Source organism: Sparus aurata, chromosome 8 (assembly GCF_900880675.1).
Source record: "Sparus aurata chromosome 8, fSpaAur1.1, whole genome shotgun sequence".
NCBI lineage: Eukaryota > Metazoa > Chordata > Actinopteri > Spariformes > Sparidae > Sparus > Sparus aurata.
This window is the reverse complement of record NC_044194.1, coordinates 967,014-982,710: the sequence shown is the minus strand read 5'-3', so window position 1 is coordinate 982,710 and position 15,697 is coordinate 967,014. Positions and strand designations below refer to the sequence as shown.

The following is a 15,697-nucleotide window of genomic DNA, read 5'->3' as shown; positions in this document are numbered from 1 at the left end:
AGCGCGATAGAGAGCAGATCTGACCGATCAGAAGCCAGGTACTTTTCACACCTCTTCTGTCAGTTCACTCCTCAGATATTGTTCACATCAACACACATTAATAACTACAATTATAACGTGTGTGTGTGTGTGTGTGTGTGCGCGCTGAAGCAAATTTAAAACTTTTAACTAACTGTTCTTGATTTAAATTTAATAAACAGAGAAAAAACTGGCCTCAGAGTCTCCAGTCGACAGTTTGGACTCTCCAGTCCAGAACACAGCAGCTTCACTCCTGAATCCTGCAGAGTGTTGTTACTCAGGTCCAGCTCTCTGAGATGGGAGGTGTTGGACTTCAGAGCTGAGGCCAGAGAATCACAGCTGATCTTTGACAACCTGCAGCTCTCCAATCTGAATAAAGAATAAATGAAGTTAGTTTAGAAGACAATGTCCCTGCTTGAAATCATTCAGTGTTTAAACTTCTGTTCAGAGCTTAACAAGTTCAGAAAATTAAGCTCCAAACACCTGAACCCAACAGGCTGCAGGTCCAAAACTTTCAGATACACAAAGCGAAACAGAGCTCTCATTAATATTAATGACAACGTGCTGCTGCGTCAATAAAGATGTAGTGACTCCACCTCTTAAACTCTGCAGCTCCACCAGAGGCTCCATCTATACAAACTCATGGTGTGCAGCCAAACAGAAACTGACTGAAGATTTGATTCCACTGTTTCAGATCAAAATCATCCTGAGTTTTAAATATTTCAGTCAGTATAAACATCACGTCATCATAAAGGTTCTGAACAAACATGTTTGTTATCGTCTGACAAAGAAGAAAACACTGGTTTCTGTTTTTATTCACAGAAGCACGAAGGAATCAAATGATTAAGAGGTTCAGAGAGAATCAACCAGTGATGAATGTTTAATATTATATTAGATCTGTTTTAAATATGAAGCTGAACAAGACGCTCAGAGTCAATCAGCATCAAATCTATGAGGTCAGATCCCCTTCAGACCTGATGACATGAACACTAAGATTCACAGAGTTTGAATAATGTTGTGAAAGTGTGAACAAAGGTTTCAAATACATATCAAAATATGATTTAAACATGTGAAAACATTAACATGTGTGGAATAATGGTGTCACATTTATAATTGACATCAGCAGTGTAATATCTTCAATGTTCTAAAGTTTGTCTTCAGAGTTTCAGACAGTCAACACGTGCAGTGTGTTCAATCAGAGATGACATTAAATTACATCCATGTGTCTTTTGTCCAGCGTGACTTTAACATCATCAAAGCTCCTTTTTCAAAGATTCAACACTTTCTATTAACAGATTTAAATGTGAGTGGGGCCACACCTTTCTGATGTCACATTAGGACGCTCTGTGTCCAACAGTGTCTGTCACTTTAAAACCAACAATCCAACATTAACACACACCTCACTGTGTGATTGGTCACCTGAGTGGAGGTGAGAAAGGAGGCGGGGTTTGAACTTCTCTCTCAGCTCTTTGTTCTTTTGTTACACAACTATTTCTGTCACTGTTCATATGAACAGCTGAGTGAAACACCATGAACGTCTTCAGCAGAGACTGTCTGAACATGTGACACGTCTTCTCCATATTTAAACCATTGTTGTGTCTCCAGCAGCTCTTCACTCCACCTTTGGCTGTTTGGAACAGCTGTGAACACTTTGAGCTCCAGATGTGTTCAGACAACACGTCGTACCACTGAACTTCTTTCTACAAATATCCAAGCCAACAGCTCTTGAAGAAAACCAGTTCAGTGGATTTGCAAACAGAAGTGAATCCAACATCCTGCTTCTGTACGCTGCAGGCACAGTGAGCATAAGAGCCAGGTGAACTCTGAACCTGCCTCTGGTGCACAACTGACCACAGTTACTCTAAAGTATTATTTCACAGTTCCAGCAAGGATCCATCTCATTCCTACTGGCTGAGGAAATGACCTGAAGGAAACTGCAGAGGAATTATGGATTGTTCCCAAGGAATTGTGGGAATTGTAGTTGGATGTACGGACTCTAAGCAGCCTGGGACGTCATTTTAATCACACGACAGACTTCAACCAGCAAACAGAAAAGTTCTACACCATCGATTCACCTTCAACACAAACGAGCAGCTCTGTCTCACACACATAGAAAGCTGTAATCAAAGCAAAGATCTTCATCACCACTGTCATCTCCATCAACACACAGCTGACTGACTGAGAGCTTCATCCTCCATCATCTTCATCACTGATCAGACTGAGCTGTGTGTGTGTTTGTGTGTGTGTGTGCGTGTACTGAGGGAAATACAATACTTTTGTTCTAGATTTAAATATAATAAACACAGAGAAAAAACACACACACTGACTTCAGAGTCTCCAGTCGACAGTTTGGACTCTCCAGTCCAGAACACAGACACTTCACTCCTGAATCCTTCAGGTTGTAGTTTGCACCCAGGTCCAGATGTGTCAGATGTGAGGGGTTGGACTTCAAAGCTGAGGCGACGACTTCACAGTGAGTCTCTGAGAGTCCACAGCTATAAAGTCTGTGAATACAGACAAAAAAACATTTAAATCAGTTAAAAACTGACTCTTTACTATGAAAACAGACTCTATACATTTTGCATCACAAAGCACATGAACATGAGCAGCTGTAGCTCAGCTGGTCAGCTGTTCGGCCTGAGCTGCTCAGTCACCGATCACAAGGTTTGTAGTTTGAAACTTGAGCTCCTCGGCTCCACATGAGCCTCCAGACTTTGACCTGCCTGAGGAGATCAGCTGGGCTGAATCAGTGGCCCATTTTAAATCCCCCTCAAAACACACCTGTATAAAGCTTTTATCGGCTGATTCTGATGATTTCATCTTTGTTTTATTTTGGTTTGACATATTTGTGTTTGTCCGTTTTCTTCATTCTGCTGTATTCATATTTATATTTGTAACTGTCCCTGTAATACTTGTGACTCTTTCATTGTTGTGCTGTTTTATTTGTGTCCAACAAACTGATGTGAGTGCTTTTGAAGTGCCATATAAATAAACAGAAATACATGTTGAAGTGTCCTTGAGGGAAATAATGAAGCAGAAATGACAGTTTAGGACAAAAGTGTTGAAATAAGTGAGACGTAAATGTGTCAGATGTTAGTTTACAGGGTGCTGTGATTTATATTGGTTCAGCTTCATGTTCACATGATGATCAGTGAACTGTGAAGTCACTGTAGGTTGGAACTGCACTTGTATGTATTTACCTCATTCATGTCTTTTTTATGTATTTTCTACATCTTTCATTTTATTCTGTCGCTCCATCTGGTTTTCATCTCCCATTTCATTCATTTAATGCTTCTCACTGCACAAACACAAGAATTACAACTAAACATTGTGTTATTATCATTTTATAGGTAATAATTTAGTTGAATGTTTTGGAAACAAGACGACTTCATGTCATTTCTACTCTGAGCTTGGTGATGATCATTTATTCAATCAGCAGGTTTAATACTTGTTTTGGTAAATGTGTATGGTGTTGAGATTTTATATAATTCATGTGTGTAAAGTGTTGATCTTTAATACTGAAGGCTTCAGCTTTACCTCACTTCATAATGTTTAACACTTCTGGACTTACACAGCCTTTCTACAGTTCCTCACAGCTGGAATCAGTCTCTGTCGTCCCTGTTTAGATGTGTTGTACTTCTCCATTTCCAACTCATCCAGAACCTCCTCTGACATCTGCAGCATGTAGGCCAGAGCTGAGCAGTGGATCTCAGAGAGTTTCTTCTCTGATCTGTTCTCTGACTTCAGGAACTCTTGGATCTCCTGATGGACTGAGTGGTCGTTCATCTCCATCAGACAGTGGAAGATGTTGATGCTTCTGTCAGGAGAGATCTCATCACTGTTCATCTCCTTCAGGTTGTTGATGGCTCTCTGGATGATTTTTGGCCTGTTGTCTGTCTGACCCAGCAGGCCTGCTAAGAATCTCTGGTTGGACGTCAGAGAGAGGCCATGAAGGAAGCGAACAAACAGGTCCAGGTGGCCATTTTTACTGTCCAGGGATTTCATCATGGCGCTCCTCAAGAAGTCATCCAGGGATGAGTAACTGTAATATCTCCAACCTCCCAGGAAGTCCTTCACCACCTCTCTGTTGATGTTGGTGTGACAGTGGAACATGTAGACTGCAGCCAGAAACTCCTGAACGCTCAGATGAACAAAGCAGTAGACTGTTTTCTGGAAGATCACACTCTCTCTTTTGAAGATCTCTGTACAAACTCCTGAGTACACCGAGGCCTCTGTGACATTAAGACCACAGCGCTCCAGGTCTTCTTGGTAGAACATGATGTTTCCTGTCTTTAGATGTTCAAACGCCAGCCTCCCCAGCTTCAGAAGAACTTCCCTGTCAGCCTCCGTCAGCTCCTGTGGACTCGTCTCACGTCCCTCATCGTACTTCTGCTTCTTCCTCTTTGTCTGAACCAGCAGGAAGTATGAGTACATGTCAGTCAGGGTCTTGGGCAGCTCTCCTCTCTGGTCTGTAGTCAACATGTGGTCCAGAACTGTAGCAGTGATCCAGCAGAAGACTGGGATCAGACACATGATGTGGAGGCTCCTGGAGGTCTTGATGTGTGAGATGATTCTGCTGGACAGATCTTCATCACTGAACCTCCTCCTGAAGTACTCCTCCTTCTGGACGTCAGTGAAGCCTCGTACTTCTGTTACCCTGTCCACACATGAAGGAGGGATCTGATTGGCTGCTGCAGGTCTGGAAGTGATCCAGACGAGAGCCGAGGGAAGCAGCTTCCCCTGGATGAGGTTTGTCAGCAGCACGCTGACTGATGACTTCTGTGTGACATCAGACACGACCTCATGGTTGTTGAAATCCAGTGAAAGTCTGCTTTCATCCAGGCCGTCAAAGATGAAGAGAAGTTTACAGACAGCGAGCTTCTCTGCTGTCACCTTCTGTAATGTTGGATGGAAAACATGGAGCAGCCTGAGAAGACTGTACTGCTCATCTCTGATCAGGTTCAGCTCCCTGAACGACAGCAGAACCAGCAGACTGACATCTTGGTTTTCGGAGCCCTCTGCCCAGTCCAGAGTGAACTTCAGCACCGAGAAGGTTTTTCCAACTCCAGCGATGCCGTTGGTCAGAACGACTCTGATGCGTCTCTGTTGGTCAGGTGAGGCTTTAAAGATGTTGCAGCACCTGATTGGAGTTTCACTGAAGGTCTTCTTCTTGGAAACTGTCTCAAGCTGCCTCACCTCATGTTGGGTATTAACCTCTTCACTCTGTCCCTCTGTGATGTAGAGCTCAGTGTAGATCCTGTTGAGGAGGGTTCCACTTCCTGTTCCATTACTTCCTGTCCCATCACTTCCTGTTCCATCACTTCCTGCTCCATCACTTCCTGTTGCATCACTTCCTGTTCCATCACTTCCTGTTCCATCACTTCCTTCAGTCACATGTTCACATCTCCTCCTCAGACTGATCTTATGTTCATCTAAAACCTCCTGCAGACCAACATTCACTGAAAAGAGAAAAATGTTTGAGAGAATTTGACAATCTGGGATTATTTTCATTATCAATAACAATCCATCAGTATCAGAACATATAAAGTTTGAGTCTCTTCAGGTCTTTTCATTGACTTTGTGTGTAATCTAGACAATCTAGTAATTTGTCCTGGTGTTTGGTCTGAATGCCTCTGAAGTCTCTAAATAAATGTAATGACATGTAGAAGCTGAGATGTTTAAAGCAACATGATGTAACTTTTGGAGGTTAAAGCAGCAGCTTCAGAGTCGTGTTGATGGTCAGGTGTGTTGTAACAGGTGAACGGTGTCTCTGTCACTTGTAGGATCACAGCCTCACATACGTTTTCACTTCAACACGTAACACTGTGATGATGTCATGAGTTGTGTTTGTAGTCAGCACCTATATTACGTCTGACAAACTGTTACACACCTGGGATTGTTTTTACTACAGTGGTGTTGCACTCAGAAACTGTGGGGGGCGCCAAATCACACAACATGAGAATTTCTCCATAATGTGTCTTTAAAGGAGAACTTCGGTCGATCTAAACATGCAGCTTCATTGCGCAAGCTACCCTTGAGTTGCCAGTACCGAAGACGCGAACACATTTGGTCCAGCCATTACAGAGCTCCGTGAACGGAGACTTAGCATTGACAGCTAACAGCATGGGGTCAGAACTTTACACTGGGTTTTAAGCATCTTAACATGCTCCACATCTCACACCAAAAGTTATGCAACATCAGCAGACACCTTAGCACACAGCACTGTAGCGTGTATGACTCAAACTGAATATAAAAGTAGTTAAAACAGTGCGTTTGTGCAAGCAGCTACTTACCTGTTTTTTGACATCGGCGTCTTCCGGTAGCTAGACCAAACTAGTCAATCCGTCGAGCGTGCACTTACTCCCTCACTGGCGGAGACGGAAACGTAATCCAGCATTTTCGTGTTTATGTTAATAATGTACATGTCCATGTTACAGCCTGTCATGAGCCATGAGCCTTACAATAGCCTGTTAAGCCTGTTAAGTGCACACTCGGTGGATATACTAGTTTGGTCTAGCTACCGGAACACACTATTTTAACTACTTTTTTATTCATTTTGAGTCATACACGCTACAGTGCTGTGTGCTAAGGTGTCTGCTGATGTTGCATAACTTTTGGTGTGAGATGTGGAGCATGTTAAGACGCTTAAAACACAGTGTAAAGTTCTGACCCCATGCTGTTAGCGTTCAATGCTACATCTCTGTTTACGGAGCTCTGTAATGGCTGGACCAAATTTGTTCGCGTCTTCGGTACTGGCAAGTCAAGGGTAGGTTGAGCAATGAAGCTGCATGTTTAAATCGACCGAAGTTCTCCTTTAACATGTTGAGATGTTCAGTGTGACTTGGTACAGTTTGTCTCTGACTGTCTGTCCACAGTCCAGCTGTTGTTCTGGGTCTTACCTCCACACTGGGGACAGGAGGAGTCTCCTGGTGAAGCAGACTGGTCCCAGTATGAGGTGATGCAGCGTCTGCAGAACCAGTGTCCACAGCTGGTAGAGACCGGATCCTTCAGGACGTCCTGACACCAAACACAGCAGGTGGGCTGCTTCCTCTCTCTGTGAATACATTTATTTAGAACTACAATGATTTGATGATTGTTGTTAAAAACATCCAGATTTGGTCGACACTGTTGAGAAGCTCAGACGCTCACAGAGAAAAGTCAAAGTGTCGAAACTTTTCATCTTGAATTCAGCATTTAGTGTGTCATGAAAATGATGTGTGAAGATTTTCTCTCAGAACAAAACGTGTCAGTATCAGAAACTCGTGTTTGTCACAGAGATTATTTTCTGCAATAATCCAAAATCCAACATAAAAATCTGACAGGCTGTTTGTGGAGGGAGCCAGAGCGATGCTAACTTCAGGGTTAGCCTACAAACATACATCATGGTTCCACCATCTATTTCATCCTGCTGAGGTTTGTTAGTGTCCTCCAGGATCTGACTGAGGTCAGACATGTTAGTGTTCAGTAAAGATGCACAGATCGACCGGCAACCGATCACAATCGGCCGATATTGCCCCTATGGGTTTTGATCAGAGTTCTCAAAATCGATAAAAGCAGGCCGATCAGATGACGTTTCTATGGCGTAATATCGCTGTCAAAAAGACATGTTAATGATTCTAACATTCGTATTCATAATGTTAAACATTTGTGTGCAAATAAAATTGTTGTACACAAAATTCTACTGTCATATACACAAGTCTGAGAAATTGTTTGGGTTAGGATTGTTTTTATGTGAGTATGAATCTAAAAGCTGTGAGTGCAAAGTCTTGTGAGCACAACTCTAATTTCTACAACTACGAAGACTTCACTGTGAACACGAATTCAAGATTTTGGGTACGAGTAGAAAAGTGTTGAAATGACGTCACGTAGGTCAGAGGCAGGTCACAGGGGAAAATAATCGAACTCCGATTACTCCAAACGCGCATGCGCCAAAGCCTTAGCTAACAGCCGTGGACCGGGTGGAGTGGAGATGCCAGCTTAGGAGAAACATCACAGGTAAAGTCAATAACGTGTATGTCCAGTATTTATTCATAAAATTGTACTATTTAAAATAATATGCAGTTCATGGACGTACAGACTTACTGCTTTAGCTTGCAAGCTAACGACATGTAGGTGACGCGTAATTAATGCTGCTATTACTAGCATTAGAAGTTGGCTTGTGCTAGTTAATTAGCACTGACCTGCAAAATATGAAATAATTAATTTGAGACATAATGTTGATCAAAATACAACTTTATCGATAAATTGTGTCAATTTCTGTAAAACAGACAGTTGCTATAGACGCCGCTCTGATCAGAGGAGCACAGATGGAAAGAGGCTAAAAATTAACTATGCTGGACATTTGCATTATGGTTCATTTTTGCGTTAATTAAAGAGCTTCAGAGTTATAGCGCTGGTTAAATTAACGACTTGTAACTTGTTACATGGTGTCCCAGCTCTCGTCTCTGCAGCACCACGACACAAACGCGTCCTGTAACCCGTAATCTCTTGTTTATGACAGATAGGACTGCACAATATACACTTCATAATATGTGTATGATAATCCATCGATCCACTGATTTGTTTCCCGCTGGCTTCCTTGCAGACAAATGCACATGACCGAGAGGAGGGTTAGCAAAGAGGAACAGAAACCTGACTTATATGATGGACAAATTTATGTCAATTTAACTTGCAAGCTAAAGCAGTAAGTCTGTAAATCCATGAACTGTATATCATTTGAAATGATACCATTTTATGAAATAAATATTGGATATACATTATTGACTTTACCTGTGATGCTTCACCTGAGCTAGCAGCTCCACCCACAGTGCCGGCCCTGAGTAATTTGGTGCCCTAGGCAAGATCATAGCCATCAATTTCACAATCATATTCATACACTCACACAGACACTGCATGTATGTATTCAAGATTTTATTAATTTTAAGTCAAAAATATCACACCAAATAAAAACCGACGAAAGAAACAAGTGATAAGAATACAATATAAATAAGGTATTGTGTAAACATATTATCTCTCAGCCTCAGAGTGTCGTCTCTCTCTTATCTATTGTCAGCCGCTTTGCCAACTCCTTCCATGTTGCCATGTGGGTATTGTGCTCCCGGCTATCCTCATGAACCTTCAGCAAGTGGCTTACATTGTTCCAGTCCTTCAGTCCTTCCTTATTAAGTCTGTATTCTTTTGGAGGAAACATTTAGCAGCAGAAGCAGTGCAAGCTATCATATCTGTTTGAGTGCATCAGCCAGCTTCTTTTCATTTTTTTTAGCATTGACTAAGACTCTGTTACAAAAGTCATGCTGACACTCTCCCATCTTTGTTTTTGGAAAATGTGTAACTGCTTTTTATTTGAGCTGGTCCTCTGTGAACTAACTCTCATCTCACTTTGTCAGTTAGAAGAGATGTCCAGTCAGCCTTTAGTCCTGATGCTGTGTCACTGGGCTGGTGGTGAAATATGTTAAAGTGCATCTGAAGAGAGAAGAGAAGTATATGTGACCACTGCATGTTACATTTTAAAAAAAACAAAACAAAAACAAAAACAGATGCTTTATGGGTGCTATACATAAGACTAATAATGGACATGTGATGAGATTCATTCAATTTATTGTCATTGTAATACAATTAAGTCTAATCAGAGTACAAGTGCAGTGTATATCTATATCTACATATATTCATTCGTCTATGAATGATATGGGAAAGCTAAGGTGTGGAGTATTAACAGTAATACACTTTAACACTGATGTAAACTTTGACAAACATAAACTGTGACACAATAAACCAAAAGCTTACATCTACCCTGTTACAAAGGGGATGAAAAAAACTACTAGCTTTTTAACTGACATACAAGCAGTGAAGACACCTGTAAAAAACACCTGAACAGGCCTAACGTTAAACTTTCCAAACGTCCCTGATGAATTTAAGGTGGAGTAACTTTAACACACGATGACTCAGCTATTTATTAATTATTAAACAATGCTGCTGTCGTCCGAAGTAAGCTAGCAAGCAAACAACAACGGTAACTACGATCATTAAACTATTAATTTCCTTTCTCTTCATCACATTGACATTACTGTACCTCTATCTTCTTAATGTCTTCCTCTTCTTTCCTTCTTTTCCTTCACTGGGCGCCGGATGGTTTCAGTCTTTTGGACCTTGTGGTTCCGCTACAGTTTCAGTAAATCTCTCTCTTGGTCTTGTGGTCTCGGTCCGGTCAGATTCCGGCAGCTCGCCTCTCGACCCGCCCCCCTCACAGAGGACAGGTACAGTGCAACATTTGGAGTAATCGGAGTTCGTTTACTTTTCCTGTGACCTGCCTGTGACCTACGTGACGTCATTTCAACACTTTTCTACTCGTACCCAAAAACTTGAATTTGTGTTCACAGTGAAGACTTCGTAGTTGTAGAAATTAGAGTTGTGCTCACAAGACTTTGCACTCACAGCTTTTAGATTCATACTCACATAAAAACAATCCTAACCCAAACAATTTCTCAGACGTGTATATGACAGTAGAATTTTGTGTACAACATTTTTATTTGCACACAAAAGTTTAACATTACGAATACGAATGTCAGAATCATGCACATGTCTTTTTGACAGCGATCTTACTTCATACGTTTCAATATAGAGTGCATTGACAGCATGCAGGGTGGGAATTTCACGGTGGCAACGGCGACCACCCGCACTTTGGCCTTGATACCGCGTGAAAAAAATCTCATCTACAGTCACAGTGGCCTCTGTGCCCCTGGCCCAGTCATTGTAGCGGACTTGCCTTTAATTACAGCCAGCTGAGTGCACAGTAGTCACTCACAGTAACTTCAGTGAGTTCGCGGTTCGCGCAGGTGGAGTCTCATCATCACGATGATCTCACGTGAAAGCCTCTCAAACAGCAGCAGTGTCTCAAAACAGAAGAACGAAACTTACAGCACAGCGAGCGAGCGCAGCCGGTTTTGACATGTAACTACGTAACTGACTTATGTGGTAGGATTTAATTTCGGTAAAGTTGGAAATATATTCACAGATTCTAATTTACCGGATCAATAACGTATAAGTGAAACCTTGTTAAAACACAAACTACGGCTCTTTCCTACCGTAGTGAGGAAGACAACGAGCTACAACCGTATTTTTATCAAAACCAGCGGTCCTCCGGGTCTGTATGGTCAGCCGTCCGCGAGACGAGGGCGCAGGGACCGTCTACAAAGTGCAACACCGAAATGAGAAACTACAAAAAATATTCAATAACTTCACAATTTTTTGTGTGGAAAAAATGTGCTTTGCCATAATTTTTGGGAATTTCTATTGGGAGAAATATTCACTAACACTAATATTCAGTGTGGTGTCACAAAAATCACCCAACCTTAACCCTACTTAACAAAAACTACTGTTTTCTAATGTAACATTAACTTGATATTGGTATTAACAAATGTTTCAATACGAGCGGACACTTCCGGGTTGCCAACAAGATGTCAGTGTAGTGAAAACGCTCTCGACAAACGAAGTAGAAATTTGCCCAGAAGTCGAAATATAATTAGTATTAGTTCACGTTGAATATACGAAGTAGAGGGGCAAGGATGACGTCTAGGTTGAAGGGTAGAAAACCCGCTCTGGACACCGATAAAAACATTAAGGGGCAGCAACACGAAGAGGCTAAGGTTAGCTCCCCCTCGGCTAGCCATGACAGCGACAACATGGGAGGTGGAGAAGAGCTGGCGAACCTGACCCTGATTCTCAGAGAGTTACGCGACTTCAGACAAGACAATAAGAAACAGTTGGAAGACATCAAAGGGGAAATCACAAAGACTAATGCGAGGCTGGACGAGGCCGAAGCAAGGATTGTGGAAAACGAAGAGAGACTGCAAAACGCGGAAGAGGTATTAGCATAAATGCTAAAGCTACAGGAGCAGCTCCAGTCGAAGTTGGCAGACCAAGAGGGTCACGCACGGAGAGAAAATGTGAGGATATATGGAGTGCCCGAAGGGGCAGAGGATGGGCCCAGGGTTATGATCTCCTTCGTGGAAAGACTGCTTAAAGAGAACCTCGAAATACCGGACACGAAGGATTTACAGATAGAAAGTGTCATGACTCGTATCATGGCAGCCTTTCTGCTCCTTTTTGTTTGTTGTCTGTTTCCCGTGTCTGTCTGCTCCTCTTGTCTCCCACTCCCTGTCTGTGTTCCCGGTGCATGGGCGTGGTCTCTCTCTCACTCTCTGGCAGGTAGCACCAGGTGAAACTCCTCCACTAATCACCTCCTCCATAAAGTCCCTGGATCTCCAGCCACTCGTCGCCAGATCATACTCTCAGCCTGAGCGGTACTCAGTTCGATCCTGGCTCCCTGTAATATTGTTCATCTCTGTGTTTGCTTAAGCTTGTGAAGCTTTTTGCTCATCTGCTGCTTCTTCTGCCCTAGTTGAGTCACAGTTGTCATCAACCTGCCTGCCTGCCTGCCTGCTTGCCTGTCCACCTGCCTGTCTGCCTGCCTGCCTACTCCTTGTTCACCAGCTACCGGCTCGACTGCCTACTTGCCTGCTTCAGCCACTCCTTCCCCACCAGTCGACTCTACAGCCTCTCTGCCCCAGAACGGGAGGCCATGGAGAGGTACATCACAGAGTCTTTGGATTCAGGTATCATTCGACCCTCTTCTTCCCCACTAGGTGCCGGTTTTTTCTTTGTGGCAAAGAAAGATAAGACTTTAAGGCCCTGTATTGACTTTCGTGGACTCAACAACATAACCGTTAAAAAAAAAAATATCCTCTCCCCCTCATTAACTCTGCGTTCGAGCCGCTCCATGGTGCCACAATCTTCTCGAAATTGGACCTGCGCAACACCTACCACCTGGTCCACATTAGAGACAGTGACGAATGGAAAACTGCCTTTAACACCCCGCTGGGGCACTTTGAATACCTCGTGATGCCTTTTGGTCTTACTAACGCCCCGGCAGTTTTTCAGGCGCTGGTTAATGATGTCCTGTGAGATTTTCTGAACCACTCTGTCTTTGTGTATTTAGACGACATCCTGATTTTCTAAAATAAACCTCGAGGAGCACATTGTGCATGTGCGGCAGGTCCTCCAAAGGTTGTGGGAGAATAAACTATTTGTGAAACAAGAAAAATGCGAGTTTCATGTTCCCTCAGTGACTTATCTAGGTTACATCCTGGAGAGTGGAAGAGTTCGACCCGATCCTGCCAAGGTTCTGGCGGTCACGGAGTGGCCTCAACCCAACACACGAAAGCAGCTTCAGAGGTTCCTAGGCTTCACCAACTTCTACAGACGGTTTGTGAGGAACTACAGCCAGGTAGCTGCTCCTCTAACTAAACTTACATCTCCGTCTGTTCCGTTTGTTTGGTCCTCTGCAGCTGAGGAGGCGTTCTGTGAACTGAAGAGACGCTTCTCCTCAGCCCCCATATTGATCCAGCCCGACCCGTGCCGTCAGTTCATTGTGGAGGTGGATGCCTCGGACCTTGGCGTAGGAGCTGTCCTGTCTCAGAGAGCGGTAGGAGATGACAAACTTCACCCCTGTGCATTCTTTTCCAGAAAGCTTTCGCCCGCTGAGAGGAACTATGACATCGGGAACAGAGAACTGCTAGCGGTCAAACTAGCCCTGGAGGAGTGGCGTCGCTGGTTGGAGGGAGCTGAGACCCCGTTCACGGTATGGACCGACCATAAAAACCTGGCATACATTCAGACAGCGAAACGTTTAAACTCCCGCCAAGCGCGGTGGGCTCTCTTTTTTGGGCGGTTTAATTTCAACCTCACCTATAGACCAGGTAGCAAAACATTAAGCCAGATGCCCTCTCCAGGCAGTTTTGTCCAGACTCTGACAGATCCCTATCCTCTGATACTATCATTCCTAAGGCCTGCCTGGTGGGTTCCTTGACCTGGGAGATTGAATCCATTGTTAAGACTGCTTTACAAAATAACCAAGATCTTGAGGGTGGTCCTCCAAGGCGTCTCTTTGTGCCAGTTTCTCTCCGTACTCAGGTTCTGAAATGGGGACACACGTCGCGTTTCGCCTACCATCCAGGGGTGTCCCGCACACTGCTCCTTCTTCGACGCCATTTCTGGTGGCCATCAATGGCTACGGACACACGTAAATATGTGAGAGCCTGCACCATCTGCGCTCCGGGCAAGACCACTCATCGCCCTCCGGCTGGTCTTCGTCATCCGCTCCCAGTGCCTGGTCGGCCCTGGTCTCACATAGCCCTGGATTTCGTGACCGGATTACCCCTCTCTGAAGGTAACGACACCATACTCACGATTGTGGACAGATTTTCTAAGGCTGTGCATTTTGTGGCTCTTGCAAAATTACCTTCCCCTGCAGAGACAGCCGAGCTGTTGGTCAACCATGTTTTCCGGGTTCATGGTATTCCCTTGGACATCGTCTCCGACAGGGGTCCTCAGTTCACCTCCCAAGTATGGAAGGAGTTTTGCCGGGCGTTGGGAGCCACCGTCAGTCTGTCTTCCGGTCACCATCCCCAGTCTAACGGCCAGGCAAAAAGGCCCAACCAAGACCTGGAAACCGCTCTGAGATGTATTTGTGCTCACAACCCTGCTTCTTGGAGCATGCATCTCACCTGGGTCGAATACTCTCATAACTCCCTGACCTCATCTGCTACAGGTATGACACCATTCGAAGCGTCACTGGGCTATTTACCTCCTCTTTTTCCCTCCCAAGAGAGCGACATCGGCGTGCCTTCGGTCAAGCATAACCTGCGCAGGATCCGCAAGATCTGGAAGGACTCCAGAGCAGCCCTCCTGCGCACCCAGGAGCAAAACCAAAGGTTGGCGGACTGGTGGCGGACCCCTGCCCCAGCATGTGTGCCAGGGCAAAAGGTTTGGTTAAACACCAAGGACATTCCACTCAACGTGGAATCTAAAAAACTGTCTCCCCGGTTCATCGGTCCTTTTGTGATCGAAAGTATTATTAACCCTGCTGCCATCCATCTTAAACTCCCTCAGTCCCTCAGGATTAACCCTACATTCCACGTCTCCCAGCTGAAGCCTGTCGCTACCAGTGACCTGTGCCCTCCTTCCGTCGCCCCTCCACCCCCCCGGCTCATTGATGGACACGCTGAAAGCCGTAATAAGGGGAAAAATTATCTCCATTACTTCACATATGAAGAAACTCAAAGGACAAAAGTTAACGGATCCACAGATAAAACTCAAAAAGCTGCAATTGGCTGACAGCAACAAAAAAAGTAACTTGAATTTGAAACAGGAAATAAGAAAAATACAGAGTGAAATTGATGAAATATATACAGACTCAGAAAAAGTATGTCCTCTTGAAACAAAGAAATTATGAGGTAGGGTAAATCAGCAAAACTGTTGACATACAGGCTACAGAAACAACAAATGGAAAAAATACAATCCACAAAATAAAGCACCCAAAAACAAGAATGGTCGAAAACACAATAGAGAAAATCCAAGAGAGCTTTGAAATATTTTACCGGGAACTATACTCTCTACCCCAGGCCCCCGACGAAATCCATACTGATACATTCCTGAGTTCCTTGGAACTTCCCACACTCAGTAGCTCACAGAGCGAGAGTCTGGTTCAACCAATTTCTGCAAGAGAATTAAACTTAGCCATTGCTAAATTAAAGTCGAGGAAGGCCCCAGGCTCGGACGGATATACCACAGAATGGTATAAGGTCTTGAAGCCACAATTATCACCTTTACTACTTAATACATT

The 15,697-nt window shown here is 43.8% G+C and overlaps 1 protein-coding gene across 1 annotated transcript in view; it reads right to left on the bottom strand.

The window, feature by feature from the left end:
- Nucleotides 1-15,697, bottom strand: part of LOC115586540 (NACHT, LRR and PYD domains-containing protein 12-like) — an 83,272-nt gene that overhangs the window by 38,104 nt on the left and 29,471 nt on the right. The window contains exons 7-8 of the mRNA XM_030425683.1: nt 2,346-2,522; nt 214-387 (exon numbers count right to left, since the gene is read on the bottom strand). Of these exons, the coding sequence (XP_030281543.1) occupies nt 214-387; nt 2,346-2,522 (351 nt within the window). The remainder of the gene's footprint in view (nt 1-213; nt 388-2,345; nt 2,523-15,697) is intronic.